Raw genomic sequence first — 20,812 nt, 5'->3', positions numbered from 1 at the left:
GGTTTAACCCACAGCGCCACCCGCGTCCCTAAGTGATGAAGGTAAAAGTCCTCAAATTCCACATTGACATAGGAGAAACAATCCCATTGTCACCACACATGAAAAATACAGACATTTGTTTGGGGGGGGAGAGGAAAAGGTTAATTTTGAAAAGCCTCTTCTGCACTGATAAACACTTCTTCTCATTTTATGGTTACTTTACCACATCTGCTTCTGATGAAGGTCTTCTTCAGAATCACCTGACTTGCATTGAAAACAGGATACTGGATTAGACCGACAGCTCATTTGAGGCAGGAAAGATGCCGAATGTTTCAACACAAAGAATGGAATAAGGAAAATTGGCCCCCTGTGTTTTGCTGGCTCCATTTTTTTACACTACACATGTACATTACAATCCCTTTTTGATGCTTACCTTGTGATAAAACAACACAGAATTGTGAGAATCTTGGCAAGCGCCTTAAGGCTGTTTTAATTCAAAATCTTTTTGCCAAAACTGGGGGGGGGGGGGAGAGAAAGAGAGAGCGAAATGTGATGTCTATATTTTTTGAAAAAACAAAAGCAAACAAACAACAACAACAACTATGTTTCTGTTATAGACACCAGAATCATGATCCACACATATGATGAGTATACCTTGTGTGTCTGGAATCTGATGATCACTTAGCTTAGAAATTTTTGGCAGTCATCTGCTCCCTAGTGGAGAATTTACCTCATGATACTGTTTTTCCTCCTTCTTTCCGTGACATGTTTTGGCACATCAAGCTTTGTCCATAAACACCTTTGGTCAGTTTACCTGATAGCATAATAAACTAGCTTTTACCTTAGAACAAACTTACCAAGGGAGGAATAGAAGAAATCTGGGGGCGGCGGAACAATTAACCTGTTCCTGTAACGAGGCAAGATACTCTGTACAGGGTTTCCCAGTGCATAGCACTCCTAGGAAGAAGTGTTGTTGTCAAAGGTGGGACCAATCACGTAGGGATGAAGAAACCTTGTGTCCCTACATCATCATCACTATTTGCCATGCTGGCTAGGACTAATAGAAGTTAAAGTCCAACAACATCTGGGGAGTCATGGGTTCCCCATTCCTGGATTAAGGGGGAACCTAAAGCTGGTTGAGTTTCCTAAAGCAGTCAGGAGGAGTGAGGTGGATGGAATGGAAAGATGGAAAGCAGGGAATGACTTTGGTAAGGGGGCAGAAATTGTTGTGTAATGGGGTTCTGGGTGATCCTCCTTTAATATGCAGGCCGTTTAATAGAGAGCGTTTGTTGTTGTTTTAATTAATCTCCATATCACTTCTCTAACCAGAAGTCTGTGCCAAACCCAAGCCGTTCTCATGTGGACCTCATGTACCTTAAGGTACCTACTTAACAGCCAAGGTGCCTACAAATGAAAAATGGAAATAACAGAGGTTCTGTGAGAGTAAATAAAGAGTAAAACTGTAACACCTTAGGCCAAGAAAAACACTCTGTAAATGATACATTAATGAAAATGAGACGTGTGGCGAATTTATGGGCCTCCAACCCGCACCAACCCAAGCCTGCATGGCCATAGTTTGGGACGGTAGGTCAGCAACACCTCACAGGAGGATCAGAAAAGTGATGAGAATCATAGAATTGTTGAGTTGGAAGGGACCCCAAGGATTTAGTCTGACCCCCGGAATGCAAAAATCTCAGCTAGATCATACATGACAGACAGCCATCCAATTTCTGCTTAAAAACCGCCAAGGAAGGAGAGTCCACCTCCTTCTGAGGGAGTCCACTCCATTGTCTAACAACTCTTACCATCAGAAAGTTCTTCCTGATGTTTAGTTGGAATATCCTTTCTTGTAACTTGAAGCCATTGGTTTGAGTCCTAGTATCCAGAGCTGGAGAAAACAACCTTGCTCCATCTTCCATGTGACAGCCCTTTAGATCTTTGAAGATGGCTATCTCCTCTCCTCTCTGTCTCTTATCCAGACTAAACATACCCAACTCCCTCAACCCATAAGGCTTTGCTGCCAAATCCTTGATCATCCTGGTTGCCCTCCTCCACACATGCTCCAGCTTGCCAATATCTAAATTATGGCACCCAGAACTGGACATTAACGCAGAATGGAGCAGGACTATGGCTTTCCTTGATTGGGACAAATACTTCTATTGATGCAGCCTAGAAGAGCATCAGCGTTTTTGCTGCTGCATCCAACTGTTGACCCGTGTTAGATTTGTCATCAGGCAATGGGACACAATCGCCCACCATATCTGATGGGCACCAAGCTAGCCTAGTGAGCAGGCCTCATGTCCTCCAGCTCCTTGCCACTCCACCTTGTGCCTGCTTGCTCAAGCAGATGGTGCAGTTTGTAGCTAATGAGCAGAACAACACATGCAAGAAATGCCTGCAGGAAAGCAGGATCTGAGCTAGCTGCCTCTCAGCCTGCTGACTATGCCTTTCCCAACCTTCCTGCGGTACACATTGGAAGACGATGACAAGCAAGGTAGGCAGCTAAGCAAATGTTGCCGCCTCAGCTCATGAGAATGGGAATAGCCAGAGGCACATGGGGGTGGGTGCTCAGTTGCTGCCGTTCCACGGATTCTGTCACCTGAGGCAGCTGCTTCATTCTGCCCAATGGTAGAGGTGACCCTGAACTCCTGTGACTCCGGAGCAGTGTTAGAAACTGAGGTATGAAAGCTAGGAGCTAAATGGCACCTTAAACTTAGGTTATGGGCGCCACAACAGAATGCCTAGGCACGCTTTTTTATAACAAAAATGCAAAGCTGAAAATGAACGAACTGCAGCTAAAGTCTTATATTAATTTTTCACATGGTCTAGTCCTCACCTGAAGACTGCAAAAAACAAAGCCATACTTCCCCTGTCCACTTCCCTAATATTCTTATGAGGGTCCCTTCTCCCATCCTCAGAGAGTGGCTGGAAGTGGGGAGGCAGAAAAAGGTCCTCCTTTTGTTCCAGCAATGGCAATTTTAATCTGAAATCTTAGGCACTGCTCCCAGAGCTCAGAAACATTAATGAAATTCCCTGTCACAAAACGTGCCTAGAACAATGGGAGTTTCGAACGCTGCTCTGGAGGGAAGGCTATTTCAGGCTCAACAAACTTTTTATCAAAGCTGAGACACAGTGAACACAGCAGCTCCCAACCAGAGCACAGTGGACGTGCTGATGTCCCCATAGAATTTAGGTTACCATCACTAACTTGCTCGCTTTTCAATCAGACAAGCGCGGCTACTTTTTGCTGGAACAGGGCCAACAGGTCTACAGTGACAGTTGCAGAAGCAACCATAACATTATTTATGTGCCAGCTCTCCACACCTGTGCCACAGTTAGGGAACAGATAAATACAGCACAGGGAGGAGTGTGCTCTTGGATTGCATCCAAAGCAATGATGCACAGGTAGCTGGAATGTTTGGCCAATCTAAACACACTAACTGTTCACCTAAGGCAGGGGGCCTTTTTCCTTCCACAATGATAGATATATGGTTCTCTCCTCGAAATGTGTGTAATGTGGGGAAGAAAGAGAAGAAAATAGTAATTATATTGTTTTCTCTAATGGCTGCATGTAGGTAGGTTTGTTGGGGTTTTTTGCTGCGCAACCCAAAGTTGCACAGCTCAAATCACATCGATTTAATGAGAAAGTTCAGCACACGGTTCACTCTCTCCTGTGGAAATCAATAGGACTTTTTAAAAGTGCCCCACGTTGCTTGGATTGTGTTCTAAAGCAATTAGAGAATGAGAGAGAGAGAGAGAGAGAGAGAGAGAGAGAGAGAGAGAGAGAGAGAGAGAATGATCCCTTCCCAGTCCCCATCCCCATACAGTAACTTGTCTCAGCTAGTCTACTTGCTGGAAGGAATATTCAAAGCGAGTTCACTGCTTGCTGGTTAAGAGTTATAATCACTGCTTCAACTATGTCGAATTTAAATGTAAGATACGGGTATGTGATTAAAAAAAAAAGATTTTTTTAGCACATATGCAGCCATAGTTGCCTTGAGATTTAGGGAAAGCTCTTAATTTGACACGGGCTTTTGAAACGAATTTCTAGAAAGGTAGTTAATGTTTTCTGTGAAGACCACACCGCCGTAGCCACACCTCAAAACTTCAGAGATATTTAATTTGTTCAATCCCTGCAGCATATACCATGTTGTAGCAGCAGCAGCATTAATACTGGGCTCCCCCCACCTCTCCGCTATCCTACTTCAGAGCAGGATTTTTAACTCTTTCCTCTCCCAATACATTCTCAAGAGAGAGAGAGAGAGAGAGAGAGAGAAAAGATTAATGAACCTTATCAATTTTCTGTTGTGCCTTAGGTGAGATTCTTAGATGCCAACTTTTTAAATTTTAATATGGGAGACTTAAGGATTTCCCGGAATGTTTTACATATGTAACAACAAAGCCCCCTCCAAAAAACACACAATAGGCTTGAAAAGGACAAAAAGGAACACATAAGAATAAGGCCACCAACTAGACATGGAAACCTAATATTAAGATGCTAAGACTGCACTCATTTTCCTGGAAGTAAGCACCTTGAACCCAGTGGAACACGCTCTTCGGGGCAGACTTGGGGCAGACAGCGCGGTATAAGCCAAGCACGATTACAAAAACTGGCTTTTCGAGATGAACATTTTGTCTTTCTGGAAATCAAAATTTTATACACTGGGAACAGGGAATCTTGGGCAAGACCTCCAAAAGCAAGATACATAGAAAGTCATCTTTATTTCTAGTAGAAAAGGGGCAGGGGGGTAGGGCGGGAGGCAGAATGAAATATCAGCCTGTGCATTCTTCTTCTTCTTCTTCTTCTTCTTCTTCTTCTTCTTCTTCTTCTTCTTCTTCTTCAATAGTGAGCAATTAACAATATTTTAACATAATTTTATGCTCACTTTTTAATGGAGAACCCAGACTACATTGTTGCCAGCGTGTTGTTTTCTGTCACCTGTCATTTTTCAGATCTGATCTCCCCCTTTAAAAACAATTAAGAGGCCATGGACAGGCAGCAACCAAGTAACTACCGAGACTGTTCAGGGCTACTGTGCCTTTAATTAGAAGCTTGCTGCTCTAGAAAGAGCAGCTTCCTCTGCCTCTTATTGCTTCCTGTTCAGCATAGCCTTGGGTTCAATGAACCCTGTAATGAGTTAGATCCTGTTTCCCGTAGGAATGTAGGATGGCTTTAATTACTGGTCTCATCTAATTTTTAGTTTATGCTGACATAGCACTAATTTGTAATAAAAAGGAGGGGAAGGGAAAAATGATAACAGTAGTGAAATCATTTCCAGGAAATAGGAATGCACTACTTACAGGATCATTTCATCAGTAATGCTGGGCTTGCTCGCCTATTAAACAGTGTTGTTCAGCTTCACACAGCCTTAGAAACCATTTAATTAATATGTATTTGCTGGTAGAGAGCCACAGAAAATTAGGCAACCATCCTCTGTACTGATAATGATTCATATGCACAGACAGAATTAATTAGCAGCAGTATCACTTCATCCATTTCCTTCTCCTTGCAAACAACATTTTTACAAATTGATATAGGCTTGATTAATTCATGCCTCCAGAAACCATTATTTTAAACCAAATTTAATGCACTAAATTCTTCCACACACATACTCCCACCCACAAAATGAGAGACTTTCAAAATAAGTTTTATGAAAAGCATTTCTCCATCTGATCTGATGCATGTCTAGCTGATATAAACACCAACATTTTGTTGATTCCCCTTCACTTTTTCTTCTTGCTCATCAGGTAATCAGTGATTGGTTAAGAAGTCTACTGAACTAAACCAGTTGAACAACCCACTTTTAGAACAAAGGAGGAACAGAGTTTATCAGGGCCTAAGAAGGACCTACTCAGAAGTACGTCCTATTGAGTTCAGTGGGACTTATTCCCAGGTAATTGTGTTTAGGATTGCAGCATTAGGTCAATGTACTTGGAACTAAGTTATATTGAAATCAGTAGAACGTACTTCTAAAGTTGAAGCTAAAATCATAACTACAGCGTCTGGAGGGTGGAACTTACTTCAGACTAAACATGAATAGGGATTGTACCGTTAAACGTTTTTCTTGCAATTAACAACTGATGTTTCTTTTTCAGGTAATTTATCAGGATAATATGCTGCACATGGGAGAATGTAAATGGAGTCAAATGTTTCCTTTTATCATGGTAGGTATTTCAAGGACATATGTTTCAGAAAAGTCGCTACAGTTATAAACACTAGAAAATTAACAATAAGAATAATTTTAATTTTGTTAACCTGAGCAAACATTATTTAATATCTGCACAGTTGCTTCAGATGAAGTCCTTATTGACATCATCAGGATTTCTGCCCAAGAAAATATTTTGAAATATGAAATCCAACCACTTTCTTAAAACTGTTGCATCTCAAGGATATCAGCAACAAGAATACCTTGTATTAGGAAAAACTGCAAACATGCAACCATTAGTCAAAATTGCACAGAGAGAAGATCATTAAGCGGAAAGCACACAAAAATGCACAATTTTATGCAGTGTGCTGTTTTTTTTAAAAAAAATTGTGATGTGGAAATTGGAGAAATGAAGACTGGAAAAATGAGAAACCAAAACGGACAGAGTTGTCCATCGCTAGAGAGTGCCAAGACATGGCAATAGCAGAGAGATTAAAAGTCAGAGTGGTTCACCTTCTGATAGTATTGTTTTTAGGCAAATGTGATGCATTGACAACTAGGAAACTGGGCAATGGAATTAACCAGTATTTATCCTTTGGTGACAGGCGTCACTTGTTTATTCTGCTAATGCCGAATATTCCAACTGCGGCGAAAATGAGTACTACAACCAGACTACCGGAATGTGCCACGATTGTCCGCAATGTGAGCCAGGAGAAGAACCTTATATGGTGAGTTCTTCACATACTTGCAATCGTATCCTAGAGGTGGCCATAGGAACATCTGCACTGCACTGCATTATCGATAGTGGTCCTTACACACTTCTGGAAGTCCAGTGTTGTTGTTTTTAATAACCGCTCAGCCTTCCTCCCTTTTCAATACTACCGAAAGGAGATCAGTACTGCTGAATATAGTCGCAGTCCAACACACCACACGCTCCTGCAAGTGCTGTTATTTCTCATGCTCCGTGCTCATTATTCTAAATTCCCCCCGCTGTCAGGAAAATGGTCACCACATGGCTGTTGCGAAGGAAACAGCCACCATGCTTCCAGGAGGAATGTTGAAGCAGTCTGGCACAGGCCAGCAGGGCAGAAACAATCTCTCTCCAAGGCACTTTCAGATAATTACACTGAATCAAGAAATTTTATTTGGCCTGTGTTCTGTTGTCCTTGTCGACGTTTGCTTTTTAATGGGGACCATATTTCAAATGGAGAAGGGCTACACAGCACTGGCTCTGCCCTCTCCTGCCCCAGCTGTGGGGCTCTTTAAGGCCCTCCCTGTAGAAGAAGAAGAGTTTGGATTTGATATCCTGCTTTATCACTACCCGAAGGAGTCTCAAAGCAGCTAACATTCTCCTTTCCCTTCCTCCCCCACAACAAACACTCTGTGAGGTGAGTGGGGCTGAGAGACTTCAGAGAAGTGTGACTGGCCCAAGGTCACCCAGCAGCTGCATGTGGAGGAGCGGGGGAAGCGAACCCGGTTCCCCAGATTACGAGTCTACCGCTCTTTACCACTACACCACACTGGCTCTCACCAGCCACAGAGGTCCTGCCAGAGTCCTGTGCTTTATGTATCTCATCCTCCCCACCTCCTTTGATCAGGGCCTTGGCTCGTGAATGAGAGGAAGCAGTAGAGAGAGCCATAGCCCCCAAGGACTTTGACAGAGACTCTCTGTGGCTAGTGCAACACAGAGAAAGAGAAAACTTAAGGCACCCTTGAGTGAAAGTCGCTGGGGTGTTGTGCCATGTTCATTTCTATGACACCTATGGGGAAAAGGAAAGGAAAAGGAAAAGACCCGCCCCCCAAAGGCAGCTCACAACAGCTAAACTACAAATTTCAAACAAGAAAATAAAATAGAGAAAACATGAAGAGGCAATAAACATATTTTAAAATTTAATTGTTGTTCCTTTTGCAAATCTACAAAAAAACCACAAACCCGCATGCAAACGTTGCAAAAGTGAACGTTATTTAGAAAATAAGAGAAAACCAATGAGATCTAGAACATCAAGGTTAAAAGCAATCAGCTCTGCTGTCGTTAAGTCATGGGTGGCAGTGGGGAGAAGCAAGAATAGAGACACTTCCCCAGGGAGGGGGGGGGCCACTGCCTGGCACTGTGTCAGAGAAGACCTAGATCCCCACCAAACAACCTGGCTTCAGACTGTGATGGGACACCTATCAAGACTCCATGGAAGGGACTGGGAGGGGGGTCATCGCAAGAGAATCAGGGGCTGTGCTTGGGGATGGCTGGGAAAACGTTGAGACTGGTCTTCCAGTTGCTTGCCCATGCTCTGCCCCATCACCCTCAGTCTGCCCCACATGCCTGCCTTCTTTCTCCCAAGCAGCCCAGGAGATGGCCCTGGTTGCCAGCCTCCTCCTCTTTACTCTCAACATTGCCTTTGTTGAACTTGTCAAGAAAGAGGAGAGGGGCTAAACTAGAATGAGTTGGCGATGTTTGTCATTGGTCCTGCCCGTCCTTGTCTCTGGCTCCACTCATCTTTGGCCTATCTGCCTTCTGACCTACCAAATGGGCACCGGGCACCACTGCTGTGTCAAAGCTTACTCAAAGCAGCTTCACACGCTGCTGCAAAGAACATCTCACTGTGGCTGCAAAAATCCTTTTATTCACAACTGAGTTTGGAGAACAGCAGAGCAGAAAGGTCTCTGGGCTTTCCTGCTCCGTTAATATACAGTGCTATTAGGGAGTCAAGAGGACCACCAACTTTGGCCTCAGACACTGCAGGAAACAGTGTGTTACTGGGCTGTTAATGTTCTCTTTTATTTTCTTGAAAGTTGGTTTGAAAAGTGGCTCTTTCAATTCAGAGACTCTGTTAACTCCCCCCACAGACCTGTGGATACGGCACCAGAGACGATGGTTACGGCTGCGTTCCTTGTCCATTGGAGAAGTTTTCTAAAGGCGGGTACCAGATATGTAGGAGGCACAAGGACTGCGAGGGATTCTTTCGGGCAACAGTTATGACACCCGGAGATCAAGAGAATGATGCAGAATGTGGGCCTTGCCTCCCTGGGTAAGGATTTAATTATGAGCCTTTGGTCTCTTAACAAAAACTCCAGTTATGCTGAGCGACATAAGCATATTTGTTGCATTCCTGCTGTTGGCCACACTACTTTCTGCATCCATTTAAGTGCACGATAATTAACTTTATGTAAATAATACAAGCACTTTAAAAAGCATGTTTTAAATCAAGGAAAGTAACAGATGCTATTAGAGCAAATGAAATATAAAACAAGTGCCTTGTAATAAGAACTAGGAGGAAGAATATTTTTTTTTTTTTTATGTTAGAAGGGAGGAAGCTTGCCTATATAAGGATGTCCATGTAACTGTGAACTTTAGACCACCAAATTATTGGAATTTTAAAAACAAACAAAATGAAACCAGTGTTTCTTGGTTACCCTAAAGGAGACTGAAGTATCGCTCTGATAAAATGAAAAATCAACATGGTCAGAATATGATCCTTCATCATTTTATATGGAAAAGTTGATTGCATCACTAGATCTTTACAGTGACATTAAATAACACACCAGATCAGTTAAATTTATTTTTCTTTCCCCAGTAAAAGCAAATCACTACTTTTTATTAATAAAGTATTCGGTTCAACAAAGCCATATTGATTTTAAAGTCACTTTTTTATTATTTTTATGCTTAAAGCACTTTAACATTCATGGCTCACCCCCAATATATATATATATATTCCCACCCCTAACATGATGCATAGGATTCCTGACCACATGTATGGCTGAATGTGCTCAGAGTCCACTCTCACCTTCAGCTGAAGGCATGGAGGCTGAGCAACATGCCTTCAGATGCCTCCATGTTCAGATGTGCTGTCTTTTAAAAATGACAACAGGGTCACATGGAACATAGGGGGCTGCCTTCTACGAAGCCAGACCATTGGTTCATCTATCCCAGCACTGTCTATATAGACTTTCAGTGGCTCTCCAAGGTTTCAGGGAAGAGTCTTTTTTAAATCCCTGCTGGAGCTGGATTGAACCCGGGAGCCTTCTGCATGTGGCTACATGACTAAACTTCAGCACATCCCAAAACACAAATTAAAAACATGTGCTCCTGCTTTTTTTTTAAGTCAAAAGAATTACTAATTACAATTTGGATGCGTTTATATTGCCATTTGCAAAGGTACAAGAGGTTTGGGTCTAGTGCTTCCTCACATCTAAAGCAGGGTTCCCCAAACTAGGGTCTCCAGCTGTTTTTGGACTACACTTCCCATCATCCCTGACCACTGATCCTGCTAGCTGGGGTTGATGGGAGTTGTAGTCCAAAAGAACAGCTGGAGACCTAAGTTTGGGAAACTTCTGATCAAGGTGGAATCTACACACGTTCTGAAAATAAGCATTGAATTTTCTATAAGGCTCACCGCCGCCATCTAGTGCCACACTGTATATTGCACTTATGACACACTTAAAACGTTTTATTTGCAGCTGTATAGCTGAGTCTTTAGAGCCTTGTAGAAGTTTCTGCTCATGATTTACGCAAGCGCATTCCTATATGTCAGAAAGCACACAGGCCATGACAAAGAGCTTCACATTCTCGTCCTGCTTGTCTTCTAAACCTGATGTTGATTAGTAGGTTTTGCATAAGTTGCTTTCTCTCTCAGTCCCCATCTCCCTGCCCAGGAGGATTAGCCTGGAGCTGAATACTCAGCATGCCAGCAAAATCAAGGCAGCTGGTGCTTGTCTGGAACATTGCTTCTTGGGGTGGGGGGGAATCCTTGCACAGAGGACATCTCATTTCAGAGACATGTCTTGAGCTGCATTGCAAACGCAGTGGACAAACGTCTGTTGATTTAGGCAGTGATACCACCTCATGTCATGTACTCGAATGCTTGATTTAATTGCCTTTATGAGGGCAGCGGAGGAGAGACTGTTTCTAGTCAAGCAGGATAAATAGTGGATAATGCCATTAAACGAGTAACACAAAAAATTTAAAGTTAGTGATTTCATCTTGCAAAGAAAGTGATTTACTTCTCAAGCATATCTGAAGGCTACCAACCCAGTTCTGCTGTGTGGTGTGTGTGTTTTTTTCTGCCTTGTCCTTTCATTGCCTTGTCTTTTCATTGCAGTTACTACATGCTAGAAAACAGGCCGCGGAATATCTATGGGATGGTTTGCTACTCCTGCTCCCTGGCACCTCCCAACACTAAAGAGTGTAAGTATTGCCACTCTGATTTCTATTTAGTTGTATTCTGACTTAAGAGACCTCAAAACGCTGCCGGAAGTTTTCCTGAGCAATATGCCAGTTGACAAATTGAGCCTGCCTTAAAATGGAGCACACTTCAGCAGCACAGAATGGAGGAGGGCATATGAGTCAGAATAACTTAGGGACACCTTCCTGAATCTGGTTCCCTCCAGATGTTTCCAGACTACAACTCCTATAAACCTTGATCATTGGCCATGTTGGCTGCGACTGATGGGAGTTGGAGTGCAGCAACATCTGGCAGGTCCTATGGGGAAAGACTGACCTAGAGTTTTCGCATGGTGGTTTTTCATTTTGCTACTATAAAAACCAATAGCTGCAGTTTCCCATCAGCACAAGGATTTCTGTCTTCTTCCCTCCCTTCTCCTGGTGCAAACCTTCCCAAAACCTGCTCCAGATTTAGAGGGGCATGGCGGGAAGTAAATTCCCAAGGTGCAAGCAGAAATCCTAGCGCTTTACTAAGCACCACTTTTGATACAACCTCAAACACCAGCTTGACACCAGCTTCCATGGAGCCTTGTATAAGCAAGACCACATCCACAGAGCTGTCCATCCTTCTTCCTCCTCCTTCACAAAACACGCTTCCCAAGGCTTAATATTGGCAATCCCTATAGCTTTTTCAATTTATTGTATCCCACTGTTCCTCCAAGAAGAAGAAGAAGAAGAGTTTGGATTTGATATCCCGCCTTTCACTCCCCTTCAGGAGTCTCAAAGCGGCTAACAATCTCCTTTCCCTTCCTCCCCCACAACAAACACTCTGTGAGGTGAGTGGGGCTGAGAGACTTCAAAGAAGTGCGACTAGCCCAAGGTCACCCAGCAGCTGCATGTGGAGGAGTGGAGACGCGAACCCGGTTCCCCAGATTACGAGACTACCGCTCTTAACCACTACACCACACTGGCTCTCACGCAAGGAGCTCAAGATGGTGAACGTGGTTCTTCCATGCCCCGTTTTATCCTAACAACCACCCTGTGAGGTAGACTAGGTTGAGAGGCGGTCACTGGCCCAAGGTCACCCAGCGAGCTTTACGGCTGAGCAAGGATTTGAATGCTGGTCCTCATCCAGCACTTTAATTCACATTGGCAATCCTTAAGGAAGAGGAACCTCCTTAATGGATCCAAACCATTCTACATATTTCAGTTTGTCGCTTTCCCAACATGAAAGGCTGACACGAGGTTATCTTCTAGTGTGGCAGCTAAAATGCACAAAGCATTTTAAAGCCTTTTAAAAGAATAATCCTATTTACTTTTTGGCATATGGATCTAAAGGAAGGGACTGTGGTAAATAGAACATGATACACTGGGGGGGAAAACTTTTTAAAGGCCAAATTATGATTTCCCAAATAGCAATGGAGTTTAATGGAAAGGCTGACAGACCTTCCACTGTCGCACTGCTTGTAGGTTTCTTCACAACATTCCTGTTGTATTACGTACAGGTGGTTAAAAGCACACAACCCACATTTGTGTCCTTGAATTTCAGTCACCAGCATTTTGACGCCAAAATGCAGGAATTTCCATGTGTGGCGATTTGTCCTTGAGTTCCCCTGCATAAATCTTTTTAGAAAATGTGTGAGTCATGGCTCCCCAACCTAGCTAAGTGGTCTGGGATGTAAATGATACTTGAACGTTCATAGCTAAGAATGGTGAGAAAGGGAGCTTACACTTGGGTTTGTTTCTCGTTATTTACTCCTCTGAAAGCCGGCATGTTGTAGAAGGAGTTTGTTTTAAAAGGTTCTCTGTTTTATTTAGGGCGAGAATAAAAGGGGGGTGGGGAAAAGCTTCATTAGAAAATGCGATCATGCATCTTGAAAGGCTTGTTTACTGAGTCACGCAGATGTTGTGTTGGCTTTTTTTAAACAATTCAGAACTAAGGTTTTCAGTTACAATAAAAAATTCAAATTCTTAACAATACCTAAACCACAGTCTAGAAAGTCACACCAGTCATGCTATGCTGTGCCTGCCCATCCCAGCAAAGTTTAGGATTTGGGTAGAAAGAACTGTAAACTTTGATTCTCATTTTTCCAATATTTAATTCAGTTCTCCACATTTCTGCAGCAATTTGTGAATTTTCTTTTTTAAAATCTTCTTGAAAATTCCTCAGTACTTCAGTGAATGCTCGTTGTTACATAACAATACCTGCAAATAATCCAGAATTAAAGCTCTGTAAAGACTGTAAACACCCCTCCAGAATGGCAGGTCTTTGTGGGTGTATTCTGCAAAATGCCAAATAGCATCCTGAAATCCTCCCTTGAGCATACAGTGGTACCTCTGGTACCACTTAATTCATTCCGGAGGTCCATTCTTAACCTGAGGTACCACTTTAGCTAATGGGGCCTCTCGCTGCTGCCGCGCTGCCACCGTGCGATTTCTGTTCTCGTCTTGAGGTAAAGTTCTTAACCCGAGGTACTACTTCCGGGTTAGCGGAGTCTGTAACCTGAAGTGTTTGTAACCCGAGGTACCACTGTAAATCCTAATTGATGAAAGACAGACAAAATGGGAAGAAAGCACACAAGAGCTTTCCTAACCAAGCCTCCAGTTCATTTGACCGCCCTAATTCACCATCTTCAAATGTCCAGAACTATCAGGCTTATGTCCACCTAGTTTAAAGTCAGGAGATATATACTGCATGCCTTACTATTTCAACACTGCATAAAAATAACTGTTTTGGTTCAAAATGAAAATGTCTCTTACAAAAGGCACATACGACGTTTAAGAACTAGCCACGCTTGTAAGGTACTTTGCTCTGTTATGGGAAAAACTCATTTGAGATCGCTGAGCTATATGCTTTTTTTGGCCACGTTTCTAGCTCGTATTTGTCTTTGCCATTAGAGCATTTTATATTGTGTAATAGTTCTTCGTTTATTTTGAAAAACGCATCTTTATTTAGAGCATGCACATTTCTTTACTTCATAAGCTGCGAGACGTTTTTCACGCGCTACAAGAGAACTTAATTTCCTGTCACATTTGTCTTGATGGAGCTGGGCCAAGAAAATTCTCAACTTCCTAGAACTGCAGAACAACATCAGTCATTTTTTCATTGGGGCATGAATTTAGCCAAATAAATTCCCCCATCTCATATGCCCAGTGTTGTCTTTGCTAGAGATTCAGTGCCTTAAATGCTGATAATAAAAACCAGTGCCTTTTAAACAATCTTAAAAGCAGGCCGAAAATATATACGGTAATAAGTCTAAGGCTGCAAACCTGAAAGTCCAGTTGAAACCATTCATTTCAATGGGAGCTGCTTCTACAAAAACAAAGGGGGGAAACCAAGTTTAGGACTGCACTGCTGTGCCTCTTGCATTGGTGTTCAGCTGGCACATCCCTAGGTTCAGAAACAAATGCGTGCCAAATGCGTTTTTCACAGCTCAGCACCATAAATCCACATTTAGGTGTTTGACATTTGAATTGTAAGCATTGGCTTTTAAATGGACGGGAAATTCATGCAAGTTAAGTAACTGTGCTGTCAGTTCACAAATGCATCAATTCATGGCCGAGATTTTACAAGCGTCACCAGGAAAATTTATGGCAAATTTGTTTTTTTATTATGATAGGTGCAGGCGTTACCTCTGGTGTTTCAGCCAGTTTCCCAATTACTTCTGGAACAAGTACCCATTCTCCTTTCCAGCATGTGCACAAAGGTAAGAAAAGCAGCCCAGTTTCCCTTTTAGCATTTTCTTGAGTTGGCTTTTGGTATGTACTCCTGGGAGGCAGGAAGACTGAGCAGCCGGGGGAGCAAGGTGCCTTCTTCCCTACAGAGATGTGTGGTTGATGTGCCGTCTCAGAAATCTGAGCTGTTTCTATTTAAACTTTTTTTTTACTCAGCCTATGGGTCTGTCAGGCTTAAAGTATGTGTTTTAATTTCATTTCACGGTTTTCTCATAGATGAAGTATCATTAAAAATATTTCTTCAGCAATCAACATGCTTCAGCAGAGATGAGTTTTACAATGAACTTTGCAAATGAGGTGTATTTATTTAGATGAAAAGTTAATTTAGCTCAGCGGTAGGCAAACTAAGGCCCGGGGGCTGGATCCGGCCCAATCGCCTTCTCAATCCGGCCCATGGACAGTCCGGGAATCAGCGTGTTTTTACATGAGTAGAATGTGCCCTTTTACTTAAAATGCATCTCTGGGTTATTTGTGGGGCATAGGAATTCATTCATTCCCCCCCCCCAAGTATAGTCTGGCCCCCCACAAGGTCTGAGGGACAGTAGACCGGCTCCCTGCTGAAAAAGTTTGCTGACCCCTGATTTAGCTCCTTTATCTCATCAAATGAGGTTTATTTGGATTGTGGGGATTTAGTTCATTTCAGTCATGTGACGATGTACGCAATTTCTTTTGGTGCTAATACAGTCAGATGTGTCATTATGGGGCACAAAGTCAAGGAAATAGGTCACCAGAAAATTGGTTGGGGCGGGTCATCTACTGATCTCGATCCAAAGACTTGGTAATGTGTGTAAGGAATTCACAGTGATCATAACTTTGTTCGCTGCAAAGCAAGAGGCACTTTAGCCAACTTTAAACAGAATTGCTAAGCAGGGCCAATTACAGTGGTGCCTCGCAAGACGAAATTAATTCGTTCCGCGAGTTTTGTCATCTTGCGATTTTTTTCATCTTGTGAAGCACGGTGTCGGGAAAGTTTTTGAAAAGCTTCAAAAATCACCAAAGTCTTTAAAAACCTCAAAAAAGGCTACCACACCGCGTTCTATGAGTTGCTCCTCGAAGTCAAGTCTCAACTGTATTAACGGTGTTAAGAAAAAGGAAACAAACTTGCAAGACGTTTCCATCTTGCGAAGCAAGCCCATAGGGAAAATCGTCTTGCGAAGCAGCTCAAAAAACAAAAAACCCTTTCGTCTAGCGAGTTTTTTGTCTTGCGAGGCATTCGTCTTGCGAGGTACCACTGTACTCTTGAATTGGGAACACATCCATTCAGCAAATCCAGCTCCACAAACAGAAAGATTTAAGACACTAATGAATATTGGCAACTGACTGCAGTGTTTCACCTTAGCCCAGAAACTTGTATCAAGAGCGTTATTTCAAACAAGCAAGTAAACTGCAGAAAAACAAAACAAAACCAGATGATTTCGCTTTTAAATAAATAGGTTATTCACAAAAGCTAAAGAAGTACTTTCTTTATTCATTTCAAAGTAACCGGGGAAGAGAATTTTGCAGCAAATCTGTTTCTATTGAAGGTCCGAGCCTTACCTTTTCTGGAGTGTTCTAACTGGAATACTTAGATGGCTGCAAATGGACTTTACTTGCAATTACTCATCAGTGGTGGCTTGTTTTGTTTTTAAAAAAACCCAACACACCACACTACCACTATGAAAAGGCCTGCATTGGCACATATGAAAAGTGAATTGTTTGTTTGAAAATTTTCATATTCAGTAATTAACGTAACATTTTGATACACTCACAAACAATTTAGGGAAGGGGAATCTAGTAGTGCAAGCTTGCTAACAGTTAAATGACCATTTCCTGAACAGGCAATTTCACCTGCATGAGTGTGATCTGAGAAAGGTGCTCTGTGCCGTGGGGGGCGGGGCAGGAATAGAGGCAGTTTCAGTTTGAGTTTGAGGGCAAGGCAACCTATTTATGGAGCATTTATCCTGATTTCCTTGCACAAAGCTGAAATGGCAGTTAGATGATATTCAGACTTTATCAAGCATTCGTTCTAATTTGTTTACAGGGAGGTTATATGACAACGACCATTCCTCTTGGTTTTGTTCCAGGGCGTTTGCACATTATCTTATTAATCATTCCATTAACCCCACACTTTTCACCATCACTTTCTTAACTGCGAAAGATCCGTTGTTGTTTACATGGATATGTTGTGCTAGGGCAACAGAAAGCTTAAATCCATTTTAACTGTGCAAACCCACATTTGCCAGATGGACTTGAATCCATCCTGCAAAACACTGGCCACTTGGAAGCACAGACATATTGGATACTGACTCTGAATTACAAAGACTACATCTGGCATTCTACTGCAAGTAAAAAACTGCAAGCTAAGTAAATGAAAATACAAGATTAGTGTTCTTCCGAGTCCAGTGGAGTTTATTTGCACATAAATGTGCCTGACATCGTAGCCTTACAGTATAGTCCTGTGCACGCCCTACTCAAAAGTGAGTTCCATGGAGTTCAATGAGACTTACTGCCAGCTGAAGTAGATACAGGACCTCAGCCCTTAATAATGGTAAAAGTGCCCCCCCCCCCCGATTATCGAGGTGGCAGGTATGAAAAGTAAAGGAAGTGTGCTTCCTGTTTCAGAAATATTTTAGAAATATTTGTGTTATCCTGTACAAATGCAATTCATAATTGGTGACTAGAGACAAGCTCATATGGTTAATACAGTGGTACCTCAGGTTACATATGCTTCAGGTTACATACGCTTCGGGTTACAGACTCCGTTAGCCCAGAAATAGTATCTCGGGTTAAGAACTTTGCTTCAGGATGAGAACAGAAATCGTGCTCCGGCGGCGCGGCAGCAGCAGGAGGCCCCATTAGCTAAAGTGATGCTTCAGGTTAAGAACAGTTTCAGGTTAAGAACGGACCTCCGGAACGAATTAAGTACTTAACCCGAGGTACCACTGTACTTTTAAATGCCTTTAATGGGGTTGCAGCTACAGCTCTAATAATCTGTCTCTGTGTTTTCAGGAGACCTTTCCAGTCAAGGACACCTTGCAACTGCTCTTATCATTGCCATGTCAACTATTTTCATAATGGCAATCGCTATTGTCCTGATCATCATGTTTTACATTGTGAAAACGAAAACTTCGGCTCAAGGTAACTGCCCATCACTAAAGAGAATTCTGACTTCTGAGATTCTGTGCATAGGCATCTGCCAAGAATGGGTTTTAACAAGAGGCGTGATTTTAAATTCCAGCTTGCTGCACCAGCCATTCCGTGAAGACTGTAGAAGCCCAGGCCAATATGCAGGGAGAAAAAAAAGAAGTACAAGGTTTGAACAGTTTTTAAATTTCTGCTTTTTACACACATCAGATCCCACACAGCTTAATTTGCCCTGAGGCGATGCCCCATGTTAATTTAAACTTTAAACTGCTCGGACTCAAATTCCATTTAGTAGAAGAATAATTGGGAAGGCATCTATGTAACCTTCTGCCTGCAATCCCTTCCCTGACTAATTTAAGACTCAGCACCACAATTCGGTGATTTGTTCCGAAACACACATACGCAGGTGCCAGCGAGGGAATTTCGTTCACAACTGTGATCCGTTGACCGTTTCAAACCCTTTCCCTCCTTTTTTTTAATTTGCAGAAAATGTGGTGATTTTCTCGGAGAAAGATGAGTTTGGAAAATTAACTGCAACTCCAGCGAAGGTTGTCAAGAGGTATGTGACAGAAAAACAAGCATGCCGATAGCAGGGAAGGAGCATGATTATAGTTGACAGGACATGACACTGAACTCCATACCCTCCAAAATTTCGGCAATGCAAATAGGGACGTCCTAAGGAAAAGCGGAAGGGACGCGGGTGGCGCTGTGGGTTAAACCACAGAACCTAGGACTTGCCAATCAGAAGGTCGGCGGTTCGAATCCCCGCAATGGGGTGAGCTCCCGTTGCTCGGTCCCTGCTCCTGCCAACCTAGCAGTTCAAAAGCACGTCAAAGTGCAAGTAGATAAATAGGTACCGCTCCAGCGGGAAGGTTAAAGGCGTTTCCATGCGCTGCTCTGGTTCGCCAGAAGCGGCTTAGTCATGCTGGCCACATGACCCGGAAGCTGTACGCCAGCTTCCTCAGCCAATAAAGCGAGATGAGTGCTGCAACCCCAGAGCTGATCACGACTGGACCTAATGGTCAGGGGTCCCTTTACCTTTAAGGAAAAGTGGGACATTCCAGGGTCAAATCAGAAACTGGGGTGACTTCTGTAAATCTGGGACTGTCACTTGGAGGGTCTTGCCCGGTTTAGCAAAGAAGTAAAAGCTCAGTGGAAATCAACAGGCAGGTCACCCTGAAGCAGGGAGCTCTCTGGCCTGAGTGCACCAGAGTTTTCCACACCTGGAATAGACAGCTGGTTTGGGGCATGTGACTATAAAAGCCTCTGGAATTAGAAAAGCATAGAGTAGGCAAACTAAAAGATCTTATTGGTCTTTCATTTCCAGATTAGGATGCAATGGAGGGTATGAGAGAAGACGGCTCCCCCCCCCCAAGAAGCCCTGTTGCCTCACGAAATCGCATTAAAACACTTTGCAAGAACTAGGCTGAGCCTATTCAGTAAAGACCATGCATATATATTTAAAAGATGCTGGACTCACTTCTGTTATCGTTTAGAAAAGCAACCCTTCTGTTTTTCCTCCCCCCCCCCCAGTGAAAATGATGCTTCTTCAGAGAATGAGAGGCTTTTAAGTCGTAGTATGGACAGCGACGAAGAAGCTGCGATTGACAAGCAAGGGACGCCGGAACTGTGCTTGTTGTCTCTCGTCCATTTGGCCAGAGATAAATCTTCCACAAACAACAAATCCACTGGCGTAAGTCTCACCTGGAGTTTTAAAAAGGGCATTGGGTCAAGTGCTACTTTCCCCCGTCTGCTTGAGCAGCTAGCTAGTTGCTCTTCCATCAGGCATTGTTGGAAAGAAGAATACATAAAATATCATTAACTGTGCGGCTTAAGTTCTGTGGCATGGCCTCAGCGAGAGCCTCCATTAGATGGTGGAGAAAGACTGTATCCAGTTTTGAATCTTACAGAATTATTGGGATTGAAAATGAAATAGCAAACTTAAGTTCTGACTGAGCTCACATATTTCATTCATATTTTAGGTAGCTATTGAAAGGCAACCCCTGCATCTGTCTAGTCTGTCTAGCTCAGTCATCTCTACATGAATTGGTTGTCCAGGATTTCAGACATGGTTCTCTCCCGACCCTACCTGGAGATGCCAGGTATTTGAACCTGAGATCTTCTGCATAAAAAGCAGGTGTTCTGCCAGTGAACTACAGTCCCTTCCACATTGTCTCCATGTCCCGGAATGGTGCAAGCATAGGCAAACTCCAGGTTTTTGGGACTACAATTCCCATCATCCCTAGCTAACAGGACCAGTGGCCAGGGATGATGGGAATTGTAGTCCCAAACATCTGGAGGGCCGGAGTTTGCCTATGCCTGGGTTACAGCCACTTGGCTCAGGTAAAAGGGTAGCACTAAGATAAAGATAAAGGGACCCCTGACCATTAGGTCCAGTCGTGGCCGACTCTGGGGTTGCAGCACTCATCTCGCTTTATTGGCCGAGGGAGCCGGCATACAGCTTCCGGGTCATGTGGCCAGCATGACTAAGCCGCTTCTGGTGAACCAGAGCAGCACATGGAAACGTCGTTTACCTTCCCGCCGGAGCTGTACCTATTTATCTACTTGCACTTTGATGTGCTTTCAAACTGCTAGGTTGGCACTAAGGACCCTGCTAATACATCTCATATCTATGAGATGTTGCGATCTGTAAGGGCTGTTGTGGGACCTTTAT

The 20,812-nt window shown here is 43.1% G+C and overlaps 1 protein-coding gene across 1 annotated transcript in view; it reads left to right on the top strand.

Moving 5' to 3' along the window:
* Nucleotides 1-20,812, top strand: part of EDAR (ectodysplasin A receptor) — a 75,104-nt gene that overhangs the window by 50,229 nt on the left and 4,063 nt on the right. The window contains exons 2-10 of the mRNA XM_053384303.1: nucleotides 6,076-6,144; nucleotides 6,731-6,853; nucleotides 8,967-9,148; nucleotides 11,219-11,304; nucleotides 14,901-14,987; nucleotides 18,004-18,132; nucleotides 18,233-18,307; nucleotides 18,625-18,697; nucleotides 19,672-19,831. Of these exons, the coding sequence (XP_053240278.1) occupies nucleotides 6,094-6,144; nucleotides 6,731-6,853; nucleotides 8,967-9,148; nucleotides 11,219-11,304; nucleotides 14,901-14,987; nucleotides 18,004-18,132; nucleotides 18,233-18,307; nucleotides 18,625-18,697; nucleotides 19,672-19,831 (966 nt within the window). The 5' untranslated portion in view covers nucleotides 6,076-6,093. The remainder of the gene's footprint in view (nucleotides 1-6,075; nucleotides 6,145-6,730; nucleotides 6,854-8,966; nucleotides 9,149-11,218; nucleotides 11,305-14,900; nucleotides 14,988-18,003; nucleotides 18,133-18,232; nucleotides 18,308-18,624; nucleotides 18,698-19,671; nucleotides 19,832-20,812) is intronic.

This window comes from Podarcis raffonei, chromosome 4 (genome assembly GCF_027172205.1).
Source record: "Podarcis raffonei isolate rPodRaf1 chromosome 4, rPodRaf1.pri, whole genome shotgun sequence".
NCBI classification, from domain to species: domain Eukaryota; kingdom Metazoa; phylum Chordata; class Lepidosauria; order Squamata; family Lacertidae; genus Podarcis; species Podarcis raffonei.
Note: the sequence above shows the minus strand (reverse complement) of the source record. Positions and strands in the feature narration are given on the sequence as shown.